The sequence below is a fragment of the Nycticebus coucang genome, chromosome 4, assembly GCF_027406575.1.
Source record: "Nycticebus coucang isolate mNycCou1 chromosome 4, mNycCou1.pri, whole genome shotgun sequence".
Classification (NCBI taxonomy): domain Eukaryota; kingdom Metazoa; phylum Chordata; class Mammalia; order Primates; family Lorisidae; genus Nycticebus; species Nycticebus coucang.
The window spans coordinates 24,624,297-24,641,299 of record NC_069783.1 but is presented as its reverse complement, the minus strand read 5'-3'; the positions used below and the strand labels follow the sequence as shown (position 1 = coordinate 24,641,299).

General features: G+C 45.0%; 1 protein-coding gene across 3 annotated transcripts in view; it reads right to left on the bottom strand.

The window, feature by feature from the left end:
• DRC1 (dynein regulatory complex subunit 1) overlaps positions 1-17,003 on the bottom strand; it is a 72,012-nt gene that overhangs the window by 22,734 nt on the left and 32,275 nt on the right. For all 3 annotated transcript variants that reach the window (XM_053589647.1, XM_053589648.1, XM_053589649.1), the window contains exons 3-7: positions 10,696-10,808; positions 6,803-6,986; positions 4,594-4,731; positions 3,201-3,287; positions 2,058-2,180 (exon numbers count right to left, since the gene is read on the bottom strand). In XM_053589647.1, the coding sequence (XP_053445622.1) occupies positions 2,058-2,180; positions 3,201-3,287; positions 4,594-4,731; positions 6,803-6,986; positions 10,696-10,808 (645 nt within the window). The remainder of the gene's footprint in view (positions 1-2,057; positions 2,181-3,200; positions 3,288-4,593; positions 4,732-6,802; positions 6,987-10,695; positions 10,809-17,003) is intronic.

Below are 17,003 nucleotides of genomic sequence, written 5' to 3'. Positions count from 1 at the left end.
CCGCAATTCTCCTGCCTCAGCCTCCCGAGCAGCTGGGATTACAGGCGTCTGCCACAACGCCCAGCTATTTTTTTGTTGCAGTTTGGCCAGGGCTGAGTTTGAACCGGCCACCCTCCGTATATGGGGCCAGCGCCCTACTCACTGAGCCACCTGCGCCACCCATGAGCATGGAAGTTTTAAAAATAAAGAACATTTGCTTTCTGTATCAAGTAAATGTTTCTAGCAATTTAATTTTGAGTAGTGAAATCCCACTTGAATGCATCCTGTTTTTCACCTTCTCTTTGCTCCAGTCATAAATTATGTGACTTTTACTGGAAGGAAGCACTTGAACAGTAGACATTCTATTTTTTTACTTCTCATACTTTACCCATCAAACTAAATCTGCGTGCACTGATTCTTACTGTTCTTATGGCTTGAACTGATATAGTGCTATGGATTAGTTGGGAAGAGCAAATTGCATGTTGAGCTACCTGCTTTATCTTCTTGATACAAATCAACGCTATTTGACTTGAATGATTAATGGAAGTGTACGATGATAAAGTCCAATCTCCTAAAATATCCTACATATTGCCATATGGCTAGTCGCCGATTCAATGAGTTTTTTTCCACTTGAAGTATAGAAAGTGGTACAGTGCTCTCAGTTTCTGTCTAGCGTGGGGAAGAACTGTAAATGCAAAGGAGATGTACCCCCTTTCCACTCTGAATGCCTCCACCCACCAGCCTCCCACATCCACACATGCCACTATCAGCCCATCTGGACAGGGACAGCCAGGACAGCCAGGTCTCCCAGGTCCCCTTCTCTCCCTCTGCCTGTCCCTATATCCCTACCCCATCATCTCACCAGGTCCTAGAATCTTTGGCTTCATTCAAGTGTTTGAACATCACACTAAGAACACAAAATTCTATATATCTCACTGTTTCATCCCTAAGTACATAGTTTTGTCACATAAATTATCAGCCAAGATTAATTTATACAGCTTCACAATAGCCAATTTCAGTAAAATCATAGCCCACAGAAGTAGTGTCACTCTCTTGCAGGCTTATATTCTTCTGTCAGTCTCATTTCCATGACATTACTATGAGAAGGACCTGGGGAAATTGTCAAGACTGGTAAATACATTCTTAATCTAACGGAGTTTTAATTTATTCTCACGATCTAAAGTTACAGGAAGACTAAGAACTGAAATTCTACCAACAGCTTGTGGGAAAGTTTTAATCCAACACCTTTTTCTACACAGAGACCAAAATGAATAGATTGTGCTTGAATCTTAAGATGGAATTACCAGAAAGTCTTCTCCTATACTGCAGGAATCCTTCAAGACAATCATTCAGACTTTGCATACTTTGAGATAAAGGACCCTTTATTTTGTAGAAGGCTGTTCGTTGGATATTGGATAGTTTTAGCTACAATAAGGTTCTTTCTGATGGTAAGTCAAAATTTGTCTTCCTATAATTTCCAAGCATCACTTAGGGGGATGACTGGTATAAGAAAGATTCAGGCTTTTGAGCCAGACTGGGTTTGAATCCAGGGTTTACCATATACTAGATATGCAGCCTTAATTCTGAGCTTCAGTTTCTACATGTATAAAATGCTGTTTCTCCCTTCCATGTTACTATAAACATTAGAGATACTATTTGTTAAGTGCCTAGAATCGGGTAGGAGCTCATCAGATGGTTGCTGTTATTAGCAATAGAGGCCTGAGCTTGGGCCCTCTGATGCAGCTAATTTGCTCTAGGAACAGTTCCATTCAGCAGGGTAAAATGCATAATTCTTTCAAAGATTCCTCACATGCCGTGGTCTCCAGACCCCTGTAACATCTTGGCAGTTCTCCTCCACTGGTTTCTTAAAGAAAGCATTTCTCCATGTATTTCCTATACATGGATATTCTCCTTTAGATTTGCTCATTTAAAAGAAAGCAGATAATTAATAAATATTTGTTGAATATTTGTAAATTCTAAACTAGAACACTATGGGTAGTTGCTAAAGAGGAAACATTCACAGGTATTTGCCATCTGCTCTGCCACCCAGAAGCCCTAGTGAGGAGAAATGGCTGCACCTGCACATCCTGTTCCAGCTTGATCTTAATCATGTTATACTCTTCGCAATCCCAGATCCTCTGCCTGTTTAGCTCCCTCTCATAGTCCTCTACTTTCTTAATGCGGTTCAGGAGATACTCCAGCTGAAGGAACAGAAAGATAAAGGAAAAGTTAGGGACCATCCCTGCCCCAACTCAGTCCCTACAGATGGCCTAAGATGCATGGCACCACGGAGGGTTTCATGACTCTGCTGAAAGGTGGTTTTCAGAAGTCTTGAAGGCCCATGGCTTTGAATTCTTGGGTCATGGCTTATATTGCTTAATGGGGTCCTTACTCCAAAACTCTAAAAGGATGGCTCCATTAAGAAATTAAGCATATGGCCAGACACAGTGGCTCATGCCTATAATCCTGGCACTCTGGATAGCCAAAGTGGGAGGAATGTTTGAAGCCAGAATTTCAAGACCAGCCTAAGCAAGAGCAAGACTCCATCTCTACTAAAAATAGAAAAAATTATCCAGGCATGGTGGCATTTTGTCTGTGGTCCAAGCTTCTCAGGAGACTGAGGTAGGAGGATTAATTGAGCCTAGGAGTTTGAGGTTGCTGTAAGTTATGATGGCGCCACTGCACCCCAGCTTGGGGCAACAAAATGAAACTATCAAAAAAAAAAAAAACAGAGAGAGAGAGAAGAAAAGAAAAAGGAAGAATGAAAGAAAGAAAGAGAAAGGAAAGAAAGAGAAAAGAAAAGAAACATTAAGCACAGATCCTGAAATCAGATGTTTATGTTTCTAAAAAACTTCATTAGAATCACGTCTTTGTTCTTTATGTCTCTGAAATAAAATGATAATCCCACACCTTTTAAAAATGTATCTTAAAACACCGTAGGCCAAGAATATTCACAGCTAGGGTAGATACCCAGGAAACAAAGGAGGAAGTGATAGGACCATAGAAACCACAGCAAGCCACCTAGGTGGTTACACATCACCCCCATAGAGCCAGCTCCCACTGCAAGGCCACACTGATCGGCCGCACGGTACAGTAGTGAGGCATGCCACAGCATTTCTACTCGAGGCACAAAAAGGCTAGCAAATTCAGACATGGTAGAAATCACCCCATAGCCCACTGATCACCCTTGACACCCTCCCCCTCTGTCTGCCTCCCTTTACCTCTTTGGCATTGTGAGCCTGCAGTGCCCGCTCCCATTTCTTCTTATTATTGGTCAGTAGCTCTTGTCGTTCCACTTCAAATGCTTTCTACAAACAAGAAGAAAAAAGGTTTCTGTGTCTGTTTTGATTGGGCAGATCCCACCAGTATCAGAGAACTTTTAGATAAATGCACAAGGGCCATGTCACCAACCACACTGATGCAGTCAAATCCAAATGCAGACTTGCCAAGTTTCATGTGACCCAATGGCTATAGAAGCAGTTATGTGGAAATTATGAAGTCTGAAGGCAGAGAGAACCGCGCCAATAATGCCATGGCTTAGTCATTGTAAGAGGCAGGACATTGTAAGAGTGGGGGAGGCCGGGGCCCTTGTCAGTAGTCACAGGGCAAATCCTGGCATGTCATTCAATCATAACTAGAGATGGCACAGTGCCCTGATTGGGGTTTCCATGAAGCAAAGGCAGCAGGCAGCTTGTAAGGACTAGGAACGCAGCAATGAGTCTCCAATAATCTAAAGAGGTCCCCGCCCTCCCGGCTCTCTTCCATCTTGGAAAGGACTGAATCTTAGTCTCAACCTTTAATGTTTCATTCAGATTCAAAGTACTGCTTCTTGAATTCTATTTGGTGCTCTCCTTCATCATGACCTGCCCCAAATGAATGGCTCACACATACCTCAGGGTTATGGAAGACTAACCTCCCTCTTTTACTGCTGATCCTCTTGCCTGTCTTATTATTTTCAAAGCACTTATTATCATCCATCAAATAACATCAATATATTGAGTAATGTATTTGTTTATTGTCAAATACTCTCCCACTGGAATATAGGCTCCATCAGAAACTTTGTTTTGTTCACAGCTGCATCTCCAGCCCCTGGGACAGTGTCTGGCATATAGCAGATATTTGATGAATATTTATTGAGTTGAGTGAATTAATGAGTACATAAATTAATGAAACCCTAGAGCAGAATCAGAAATCAGAGGACAGGCCCAGTGCCTGTAGTTCAGTGGTTAGGGCACCAGCCACATACACTGGAACTGGCAGACTCAAACCCGGCCCAGGCCTGCTAAACAACAATGACAACTACAACAATAACAACAACAAAAATAGCCAGGCGTTGTGGCAGGTGCCTGTAGTCCCAACTACTTGGGAGACTGAGACAAGACAATTGCTTAAGCCCATGAGTTTGAGGTTTCTGTGAGCTGTGACGCCACGGCACTCTACCGAGGACAACATAGGGAGACTCTGTTTCAAAAATATAAAATAAAAATAAAATAATAAAAATAAAAAACAGAAATGAGAGGACAGAGACACCCAGGACCATCATTAGATCATTAGGGCAGACCCAGACCTCTACCCTCCCAAGTGCAGAAAGCAGGTCTTTTCACACCTCGTTACCTCTATGTGATGGAGCTCCTGGCGAAAGGTTTTCATTACATTCTTCACTTGTTCTTCCATCCTCTCTAGAAGCAGGCAGATGTCATCTGATTGTCTCTTCAAATCCTTCACATACTGGTCATCCTTTGTTTTTAACTCCTAGAAAAGAACATGTAAAAGGTTGGTCATAAACTAAAACAGAAGCAAGAGGTACCAAGCCCATCGTCCCTGGACCCCTCTCACCAGAATCTGCAAACACTAGGACTTAAAACTGTACAAAGAGAAAGTGACTTAAGAAGAGTCTAAGAAGACCCGGGGGAAAGCACAAATGGATAGAGTGAAATAGACAGGCTCAGGACAAAGCTCTGAACCAGCGCCCAGGATCAAACGCTGCAATTACCACTTACAGAGATCTCCCTATAAGCTCCGGGAAAGCCTAAAGGTCCCACTGAGCAATTAATGATCTGGTTCCATCATGGGAACCTATCTACTGCAGACTAAGCTCCATTCCTTAATTAAGAACGCCTGTGGCTCAGTGAGTAGGGCGCCGGCCCCATATACTGAGGGTGGCGGGTTTGAACCCGGCCCTGGCCAAACTGCAACAAAAAATAGCCGGGCGTTGTGATGGGCGCCTGTAGTCCCAGCTACTCGGGAGGCTGAGGCAAGAGACTCGCCTAAGCCCAGGAGCTGGAGGTTGCTGTGAGCTGTGATGTCACAGCACTCTACCCAGGGTGACAGCTTGAGACTCTGTCTCAGAGAAATGAAAATAAAGGACATAAAATCTGGCTCAGTGCCTGTAGCTCAAGTGGCTAGGGCACCAGCCATATACACCGGAGCTGGTGGGTTTGAATCCAGCCCAGGCCTGCCAAACAACAATGACAACTTCAACCAAAAAACAGTGAGGCGTTGTGGTGGGTGCCTATAGTCCCCAGCTACTTGGGAGGCTGAGGCAAGAGAATCGCTTAAGCCAAAGAGTCTGAGGTTGCTGTGAGCTGTGATGCCACAGCACTCTCCCGAGCTGTGATGCCACAGCATTCTATCGAGGGTGACATCTTGAGACTCTGTCTCAAAAAAAAAAGAACATAAAATTTGAAATTTGCCATAAAAGTGCATGCAGTCATGTGCACGTCAGCACGGTGGCTCACACCTATAATCCTAGCACTCTGGGAGGCTAAGGCAGGGGGATTGCCTGAACAAAACGGGTTCCAGACCAGCCTGAACAAGAGCAAGACCCCACCTCTAAAAATAGCCAGGCATTGTGGCAGGCACCTATAGTCCTAGCTACTTGGGAGGTTGAAGAGAATCTCTTGAGCCTAAGAGTATGAGGTTGCTGTGAGCTGTGATGCCATAGCACTCTACTGAGGGCAACAAAGTGAAATTCTGTCTCAAAAAAACAAACAAACAAAGAATGGATAAAGAAAATGTGATATATACACACAATGGAATATTCAGCCTTAAAAAAGAAGAAATTCAGCCCAGCACGGTGGCTCATACCTGTAATCCTAACACTTTGGGAAGCCAAGGCAGGTAGATCACCAAGCTCAGGAGTTTGAGACCAGCCTGAGCAAGAGCAAGACCCTGTCTCTAGTTTCTACTAAAAATAGAAAAACCATCCCAGCGTGGTGGCAGGAGCCTGTAGTCCCAGCTACTCAAGAGGCTGAGGCAAGAAGTTTGCTCAATCCCAAGAGTTAGAGTTTGCTGTTAGCTATGACACCACAGTCCTCTACCCAAGGGAACAGAATGAGACTCTGTCTTATCAATAACAACAAAAAGGTGGCGCCCATAGCTCAGTCGGCAGGGTGCCAGCCACATACACCTAGGGTGGCGGGTTCAAACCCAGCCCGGGCCTGCCAAACAACAATGACAACTACAACCAAAAAATGGCCAGGAGTTGTGGCAGGCGTCTGTATTCCCAGCTACTTGGGAGGCTTAGGCAAGAGAATAACTTAAGCCCAAGAGTTTGAGGTTGCTGCGAGCTGTGATGCCACAGCACTCTACCCAGGGTGACAGCTTGAGACTCTGTCTCAAAAAAAAAAAAAGTAAATTTAACGTTATTTTTTTTACCATAATGAAAAAGTTCTTTTAAAATTTAATCATTCAAGTTGTGTAGGATTCTAAGTAATGAAGTAAAAGGCTTCCATATTATTCCATTCAGAAAAAGCAAACCAGTAGCCCAGTTAAACCCCCAAGCCAGACCCCCCGTGGCTGGGGCAGAGGGCCCGGCTCTTGCCTGCTGTAACTCGCTGATAAGCTTGTTCTTATCTTCTATCAGCCCAGCACAGTGCAGCTGCTGAGAGTTGAGCATCTCCCACAGGTCCTGGGGGATTTTCTTCTGTTTGCCCTCTTCCCACTTTGCGGTAATTTCATCGAACTTGTCCTGGCTTGTCTTAACTTCATTCTCCAGCTTCTCAATTCTGCAAATATAAACATGCCAGCCATGCCAGCCCTGCTCCAGGTGCTGGCTTCCGTGAAAGTCTGTAAGATGGGGCCCAGGCACCAGATGCTTCTCTCAGGCACACCTACCACAAAACAAACTAAATACTGAGGGTGGTGCCTATGGCTCAAAGGAGTAGGGCGCCGACCCCATATGCTGGAGGTGATGGGTTCAAACCAAGCCCTGGCCAAAAACTGCAAAAAAAAAAAAAAAACCCTAAATACTGAGAAAAATCTTTTTTGTTTAATATTTAACTTACCTTAGACCAAGTAAATAGAGTGACACATAGCAAAAACAGATCAACATTAGCCTATACAAACATACACACACACATACACACAGATCAAGTGTCCACTGAGGAGAGATTATACTGGATAATTCTGGTGGGCCCAATGTAATCACAAGGACACTTAGAAGAGGGAAACAGGAGTGTCAGAAGCAGAAAAGGAGACATGATGATGGAAGCAGAGAGACAGAGCTTGGAAGATGAGATGAGGAAGATGAGGAAGGAATCATGAGCCAAGGAGCACAGGCAACCTCTAAAACCCAGAAAAGTCAGAGAGCAGGTTCCCCCCGAAAGCCTTCAGAAGGAATGTAGCTCTCCCCCTCACCTTGACTTTAGCCCACAGACACTGGTTTTGGACTTCTGATCTCTAGAATTGTTAAGAAAATAAATTTGTATTCTTTTTAACCAAAAAGCGGGGAAAAAAGTCCACTGGTCACACACTTCTGAGTAGGATGATGACAGGATAGTTAAAACACTAGGAAGAGTCACACAACTTGTCTTCAAGTCCTGACTTTGCTACTAACAATCTCAGCCTTGACCAAGTTTCTTAACCTCTGTCAGACTCATTTTTCTCATCTGTAGAATGGAGAGGATGAAAGTGTCTCCTCTAACATTCAGCTGGTGGAAGGATGAAATTAGATGACAAGCAAAATTAGATGACAGGTGCTCGGCATGGTAGTCACTTAATGGTACTTAAATTATTAATTTTTTATTAGCAATATGACATTAAGTGTCTGGCTCCTCCTAAGTGATCGAAAAATGACTAGTGGAATGTACAAATAGGGAAAATCCACTATTAGTAATGAAAAATAAGGATGCCTTTTCTGTAAATTCCAAAGAAGCTCTGTGATGGAGCATGCTGAGGTTAGGATGGGATTGAAGGGCAGCCTGATAGCTGAGCTGGAAGCCCCTTTAGAGAACAGAGCCACGAGATTTGCCAGAGACCCTCTCCTACGTTAACAGTCTGGAATTCTATGAGAGTGTCTCCAAATAACAGCACAGACCCCTTAGGGACAGGAATCACAACTTAAACATCGTGCCATCCTCTCTTTCCCTTTCCCACTCCCCATCCCACCCAGCAAAGGCACATAATATATATAATGATCTAATTGACTTCTTTATTTCAGAAATGAAAAATAGTCATCATGGCATCTTTCAAAAACATATTTATCTTGTAATTCTGCCATTTAAGACCTTCAATCTTTTCATCAAGGCTTATAGAATGAAGTCTAACTCCTCAGCACGCCCTCCATTCACAGCCTTCCACAAGCCGACCCTGCTGGGAATCAGCCAGCACAGCTCCTGGTACAATCTTGCAGGCCATGGAAGCTTGGAGAATAAAGTCACCAGTTAAATACTGGTAGAGCTGGTAAAGTTGCTAATGAGGGAACTATTTACGCTCAACAACTAAAAGTAATGTTGATCAACCTGTGGATATACTGGGTATACCGTGAGATGAGGTCAAGTCATTGATCTTCTAAACCCAAAGTAGCAGTTTAATTGAGGACCTCTGTCCCTGCTATCATTCCATTTCTGTGTACGAACCAAAGAAATTTAATCCTTCTAAAGAGCTTAGGCTCCCTGTTGAAGAACCTGAGACCTGGGAAGATGGGTGTGCAAGGCAGCCTGCCTGCTGAATGAGGACTGGAGCTGAGGGTGTGACATGGGTTTCTGTGATCACTTTGATCTTCCTTTCAGGCAAGGAGCCTTTAATATTTTTTAATACACTACTGAGAACTGATCAAACTAAAAAGCTTCTGCACAGCCAAGAACACAGTAAGTAAAGCAAGAAGACAGCCCTCAGAATGGGAGAAAGTTATGTCTCCGACAAAGGTTTAATAACTAGAATCCACAGAGAACTCAAACGTATTAGCAAGAAAAGAACATGTGATCCCATCTCAGGCTGGGCAAGGGACTTGAAGAGAAACTTCTCTGAAGAAGACAGGTACACGCCTACAGACATATGAAAAAATGCTCATCATCCTTAATCATCAGAGAAATGCAAATCAAAACTACTTTGAGATATCATCTAACTCCAGTAAGATTAGCCCATATCAGAAAATCCCAGACCAGAGATGTTGGCGTGGATGTGGAGAAAAGGGAACACTTCTACACTGCTGGTAGGAATGCAAATTAATACATTCCTTTTGGAAAGATGCTTGGAGAACACTTAGAGATCTAAAAATAGACCTGCCATTCAATCCTATAATTCTTCTACTAGGTATATACCCAGAAAACCAAAAATCACATTATAACAAAGATATTTGGACCAGAATGTTTATTGCAGCCCAATTCATAATTGCTAAGTCATGGAAGAAGCCCAAGTACCCATCAATCCACGAATGGATTAATAAATTGTGGTATATGTACACCATGGAATATTATGCAGCCTTAAAGAAAGATGGAGACTTTACCTCTTTCATGTTTACATGGATGGAGCTGGAACATATTCTTCTTAGTAAAGAAGAATGGAAGAAAGCATATCTAATGTACTCATCCCTACTATGAAACTAATTTATGGCTTTCATATAAAGCTATAACGCAGTTATAACCCAAGAATATGGGGAAGGGAGAGAGGGAGGGGAGGGAGGGGGGAGAATGGGCTGAGGGAGGGTGATTGGTGGGATTACACCTACGGTGCATCTTACAAGGGTACATGTGAAACTTAGTAAATGTAGAATATAAATGTCTTAACACAATAACTAAGAAAATGCCAGGAAGGTTTTGTTAACCAGTGTGATGAAAATATGTCAAATTGTATATAAAACCAGTGTATGGTGCCCCATGGTTGAATTAATGTACACAGCTATGATTTAATAATAAATAAAGATATATTTTTTAATACACTAATATCTTTACACATAACACTGAGATGTTTGTGGCCCTGGTCATTCTGAAGAGTTTAAACCCAGGAATGCTCAGTCACCTTCTCAGCTTCCTCTCTTCTTCTGCCACCACCTGCATGCATGCACCCCGCCTACCATGCCATTCCCAGTGTGGCTTCAATGTCACCCTGCCTGGGAAGTTTTCTCTAATCTCGGCAGAGAGAATTAAAGGCCTCTTCCTGTGTGTTTCTACAACTCTTTACACATACCTTTATTTTACCACAAATCATGGTTGCATGTTTCCATATCTATGTCAACTAGACTACGAATATTACAAGCAGAGGCTACCATTTCAGTCCTTTTGTGTACACAGCTTGGTACACAGCAGCAATGTAATGCTGATACACTGGAAGGAAATGCAGGAGGGAGAAAGGCAGGGAGGGAGGATTCACAAAGGCAGGAAGGAGATTCTTCTAGCCTAAGTTGGACAAAGCCACTCTCCAATGATTTGAGAGAATTTAGGGCCCCAGAGAGATTACCTTCCTGGCCACCAGGCTGCAGATCCGTGTACTCCTTACCTCTGACGCTTTATCTCCTCTTCTTCCACTCTCCTGTTGATCTCTCTGATATCTGTGGCCACCTGGATATTTGTCACCAACTCAGTGCCACAGAGCAGAAGTTTAGCCAATTTCTAAAAAAAAAAAAATAAAGATAAGAATATATAAAGTTAGAACACTTTGTAAAGAATTTATTCATTTAGAAACATTTTGTACAACTGTCTAGCTCTTCTATCCATTCATGCTGGTATCAACAGCCACTTTAAGAATTCTAAGAGTAGGCTCGGCACCCATAACACAGTGGTTACGGCACCAGCCACATACACCGAGGCTGGCAGGTTCCAACTGGGCCCCGGCCAGCTAACCAGCAATGACAACTGTAACAAAAAATAGCCGGGTGTTGTGGCGGGCACCTATAGTCACAGCTACTCGGTAGGCTGAAGCAAGATAATTGCTTGAGCCCAAGAGTTTGAGTTTGCTGTGAGCTGTGACACCACAGCACTCTGCCAGGGTGACAGCTTAAGACTCTGTCTCAAAAAAAAAAAAAAAAAAAGACTTCTAAGAGTAGCATCTATTCAGCAACACTTTTCTGTCAAGACACTTGTGATGCCATGTTACAGCTTACAGTGTGAAAGCTCTCTGCACTTCTCATTGTACTTCAGTGTATTCTCTTCAGAGTAGGGACCCGCCAACAGGCATCCTGCTACAGCAACATCATCCTAGCCCTTTCCCCCACAGATCTCCACATGACTGACACTGCCAGGGTCCTTCTTAAGACTCTCAGTTAGGGAGGTGAGACAGATAATGATAGTTGTCCTCCACTGTTCATTTCGCCTTCTACTTTTAGTAACAGAACACCCAAAGTTTTGCTGTGTGTGTGACCTCTCAAAATGGGTGTATTTCCCAGCCTCCCTTGCAGCTATCATATGAGGCCTGACAATTAAGTTTGTAATCTCATCCTGGAAAAAGTGCAATATACCTCATTGCTGAATATATGGTCATCTTCGAAGTACTTTCCTTAGGAAGCTGTGCACTAATGCCAATGCCTAGTCCACGCTTCAAAGCAATTTTGGAACTCAAAGCTGTTGCCATACCACTCTTGATGTCCTCAATGCAATCAAAATGTCTTCCTTTCAATATTTCCTTTATCTTCAGGTAAAGAAAAAAGTCATTGGGGGCCAGATCAGGTGAGTAGGGAGAGTGTTCCAGTGCAGTTATTTGTTTACTGGCTAAAAACTTCCTCACAGACAGTGCCACATGAGCTGGTTCATGGTCATGATCCAAGAGCCAGGAGTTGTTGGCCAAGATTTTCAATAAAGATTTTCCTTTTTCTCTACCAATATTTACTTTGTCTGCTATGCTTCTCACAGTCAGCCAATGATTTTGACACACAATCCAATGAATTTTTGCAACGTTTATGTCACTTCTGCTCACTACCATCCACACTTACTTCTCTTCATCAGTGATGCTTTCTCTCCTCTCAGAAAGACATTTAATCTGGAGGGGAGACAAGATGGCGGACTGAAGCCAGCTTTCAACAGAGGCTCCCGTCCAGAAGGAGAATTAAGGGACAGGAATTTAGTAAGTATCCTGGTGGACTTGAGCCTCACCAAGAGAGAAGGTTGAAGAACGCACATCAACACCGCTGAGGCAAGCTGTGATCACAAGGACGCAAACAAAAGGTACAAAATCCACCACCAAGCGGACGGGAGTCCCCCTCCCCCATGAGACCGGCTCAAGAGCCCCACAATTGAACAAGCGGGCAGAAATTAAAGGCCCTCCCACTACACTCCAGGGAGAGACCTTCTAAAAACTGGACCTACCTCCCCTACTGGGGTGCCCTGGCGTTCTCCTGCCGGGCATAAAACTGAATAAAACTTTGGGAATCCTTTGCCGGCAACCCTGAATCCCCGGCGCTCCCCTCCCGCCCACTGAGGTCTGGAGGCCTGTCCCCCAGGAGTTCGGATCCTTGGGTGATTTCTCAAGGGGAGTGGACAGTCCCCGAGTTGCGACAGGTCAGCATTGACTCTGAGGCGCGCGAGTGAGGAGAGGGCACCGGGCTGAGGGTGAGTCACGCCTCGCGGCACTTCCCTGCGGTACAGTCAGCAACCCTCCCTGGGCAACATTACGGGGCACAAGACTGAATAAGACTCTAGCTTCCCCACTGAGAGCTGAGAGCCCCTACTCTCACTCGGGGTCTGAGGGCCTATCCCCCAGGAGTTCGGATCCTTGGGTGATTTCTCGAGGGAAGTGCACAGTGCCTGAGCTGCGTCAGGTCAGCGCTGACTCTGGGACACGTGAGCGAGGAGAGGGCACTCTGCTGAGGGGAAATCAAGCCTTGGCGGCACTTCCATGTGGTGCAGTGCAGGAGCCCTCCCCGGGCCGTAGTGTTGCGTAAAACTGAATGAAACTCTAGCTTCCCCCCCCACTCCCAATTGGGGACTGGGGGCCCATCCCCCAAGAGTTCTGATTCTTGGGGGACCTCTTGAGGGGTGTGGACCCAGCACAAACTGCGGCCGCTCAGTGCTGACTCTGGGGCACGGGACAGAGGAGAAAAGGGTCCCTGAGTGCCTACACCAGAGCAGCAGTTCCCTGGAGGTAGATCAACAGCCGTTTTTTCTTTAATGGCAGAACGCTCACTTCTGGATATTCTGAGGCCACACTCCCTGTCTCCCTGGGCAACCAGAGGAGGCCACCGGTGAGCGGGGGATTTCCTGACACGGCTCACAAACCCGGGAAGCTTCCAGGGCGGGGCCGACCCAGAGAGTTGTTCGGACGCAAATCTCCAGCAGCAAAGACGTTTGAACTCAAAACAGCCCATCTTGTGTAGGCGATTTCAACAGGAACAGAGAAAGAACCCCGCAAAGTTGTCTGTTCTGTTCTGTTCTGTTAGCAGCATCCATCAGGGACGGGGCTAAGCCTGAGTGAACACCTCCTTCCCATCACCTGCATCAAACACTCAAAGATGTCAGGCCCCATCTCCTCCTGCTAGATAGCGGCAGTCTGCGGGGGCCTGGCAGACTTCCTTGCGATTCAGGCAGGTGCAAACCCCTGGAGTGTCTGTTCACTGCAGGCAACTGGGTTAGCCATCTGCAGAGATACCAGTGACTGGGTCCGACGGAGGAGCAAAGTGGGGAAGGAGACGTCAACCTTCCTAGACTGCTCTGTTTGCTGGGTGGCTCCTCCTGACTCCACGCTGCACTGGGGTGAGCCGTGTCAGAGGAGTCACCAGGCCCCTGTGATCCAGTTCCCAGAGACCTCTTGAACTCTCCCACCCGAGACAAGTGCCGATTGAGACAGTTGATTTGGACCTTTTGAACTGGGCTAATAGACTGAGGACTTTTCAGGCGGTGCCCTGGGTGTGCGATTGTAGGAAGGTTTGATTCTCCTTTTCCAACTGGGGCCAGAGGTGGGCAGGCGGGGTGACTTAATTGCTGATTTTTCCACACAGCTGAGACTTCAAGCCAGAGTAGAAGTCGCAATAGGATTGAACAGAAACCAGCTGAAAGCAAGACAGAACCACTTTGCTCCACCACACCAGACAGGGCCTCAGTTTCTCAGGCCACAACACTGTACGGGCCCTCGATAAAACCCCAGGGGAAAAACCAAAGGGAGTAAAATAACCATGGGGCGGAATCAGCGGAAAAACTCTGGTAACATGAATAACGAATAGATCAACCCCCCCAAGACAAGATACGGCAGATGTGATTGAAGATCCCATTCATAAACAACTGGCTGAGATGTCAGAAATCGAATTCAGAATTTGGATTGCAGACAAGATTAATAAAATGGAATTAGGAATTCGAGGAGAAATTCAAAAATTGTCTCAAGAATTTAACAAATTTAAAGACAAAACCACCAAAGACTTAGACACACTGAAGCAAGAACTTACAGCCCTCAAAGATATGAAAAATACAGTAGAATCCCTCAGTAACAGAATGGAGCAAGCAGAAGAAAGGATTTCTGACATTGAAGATAAAGTCTTCGAACGCTCCCAATCTCTCAAAGAGGAAGAGAAATGGAGAGCAAAAACGGATCACTCACTCAGAGAACTCTCAGATAATTCGAAAAAAAGCAACATAAGGATTATAGGAATTTCTGAGAACCATGAAGTCGCCTCCGAGGGCACAGAGGCCCTTCTGCATGAAATTATGAAAGAAAATTTTCCAGACATGCCTAGAGAATCTGAAATTCAGATAGCAGACAGCTTCAGAACCCCAGCACGATTCAACCCCAATAAGTCATCCCCCAGACATATCATAGTTAGCTTCACTAAAGTTAACATGAAAAAGAAGATTCTCAAAGCAGCCCGGCGAAAGAAAACTATAACGTACAAAGGTAAGAATATTAGAATAACTGCAGATCTCTCTGCTGAAACTTTTCAAGCCAGAAGAGGCTGGTCATCAACTTTTAATCTCCTAAAGCAAAAAAACTTTCAACCCAGGATCTTGTATCCAGCTAAACTGAGTTTCATCTATGATGGAGAAATTAAATACTTCAATGACATTCATATGTTGAAAAAATTTGCCATAAGTAAACCAGCTCTTCAGGATGTTCTCAGACCTATCCTCCACAATGACCAACCCAATCCTATACCACAAAAGTAAACTCACTCAGAAACTTCGGATCAAACTCAACTCCAACTTCCACACTGGCGAAAGGATTAAAAATGTCCACTGGACCTTTGAAAAACTTGATACCCAAAATTCCACCAGACTTATCAATACTCTCCATCAATGTGAATGGCTTAAACTGTCCTCTAAAGAGGCATAGGTTAGCTGACTGGATACAAAAACTCAAGCCAGAGGAGGCGGAGCAAGATGGCAGCCTAGTAACAGCTTCCTTGCATCTGGGCACCGTGAGTCTGGGGAGATAGGACTCCAGGCATCTCTGGCTGGTGGGAACTGCCTATCATCACTCCTACGAAGATACAGGGAGTCAGCTAGAGACTTCTGGACCCCAAGAGGAGGACTAAAACAGTGGAAAACCGGCAAGTGGTCGCGTGTGTTCAATCCGTCTAAACCCGCCCACAACTGTAAGTTCAGTAGCAGCGAGACTGCAAACCAGAAAGGCCTTACCTGTGAACTGTTTTGATATTCTTGGACTTGGCACTGAGTTGAACTGCCTTGGGGAAGGCCTGAGCGGGAGTGCGGAGAACTTTGGCCGTTGTCTAGGGCCCCAGTCTGAGCCGCTGAGTCAGACGGAGCTAATAGTGTTTGGCGGTGGGTCACACGGATCCATTGTCAGCGATCTGCCCCGGCAAGCTCCGCCCTCAGGGTCGCAGAGCTAGAAATGGGTGGGAGCTGGTAACCCAGCAACCAAGTAGCCTAAGGGTGGGGTCTGAGCCGCCTTGCAGCCCTAACCCTCAGGGGCAGAGTGAGACCGGTTTTGGCACACTGGGTAAGTGAATAGCCACCTCAGCAGCGATTCCAGCGAGAAAGCTGGGAAAGCTTCTGCTCAGCAAGTTTACAAGTTCAAAGTGCCTTTTAAGTAGGCTGAAGAGAGATTTAGGGTGTCTACCTGCTGGGGTTTCAGAAATCAGCAGCCTCCAGTTGTATCAGAACTGTGACTAACATCTCATACCCCAGAACACCACGTGTTGCCCAGACAATATTCAATAACATATACAAACTGCTTTGTTTTTGGTTGTGTATTTTTTTCTCTTTTTTTTTTGGTTTGGTTGTTTTTTTTGTTTGTTTATTTTGACGTTGCTGATGTTCTTTTGTTTTTTTAATTTCAATCTTTTCCACACAGATCCCTTTTTCTTTCTCAATTTTCCTAGTTTAATTATAATTTCCCATTGCTGCCTTTTTTAATAACTTCAACTTCATTTTTGCTAGTGTTTCTACCGATATATTTTGGTTTTTCACCCAATTTTATCCCCATAAAGTTTTCTGTTTGCTTCTTTTGGTTTGATTTATAGCATTTTTGTCTTTCCTCTCTAATTGGTTGAGGTGGGGTACTGTGTCTGATCAGGTTAGCAAAGAGCTGGTGACCTCAAGGGAACCACGCAACTGGGCACCCCCAGAAGGTGGGGTTTTTTTTTTTTTTTTTTTTGTAGAGACAGAGTCTCACTGTACCGCCCTCGGATAGAGTGCTGTGGCGTCACACAGCTCACAGCAACCTTTAACTCTTGGGCTTACGCGATTCTCTTGCCTCAGCCTCCCGAGCAGCTGGGACTACAGGCGCCCGCCACAGCGCCCAGCTATTTTTTGGTTGCAGTTTGGCCGGGGCTGGGTTTGAACCCGCCACCCTCGGCATATGGGGCCGGCGCCCTACTCATTGAGCCACAGGCGCCGCCCAGAAGGTGGGGTTTTTTAAGGTTGTGT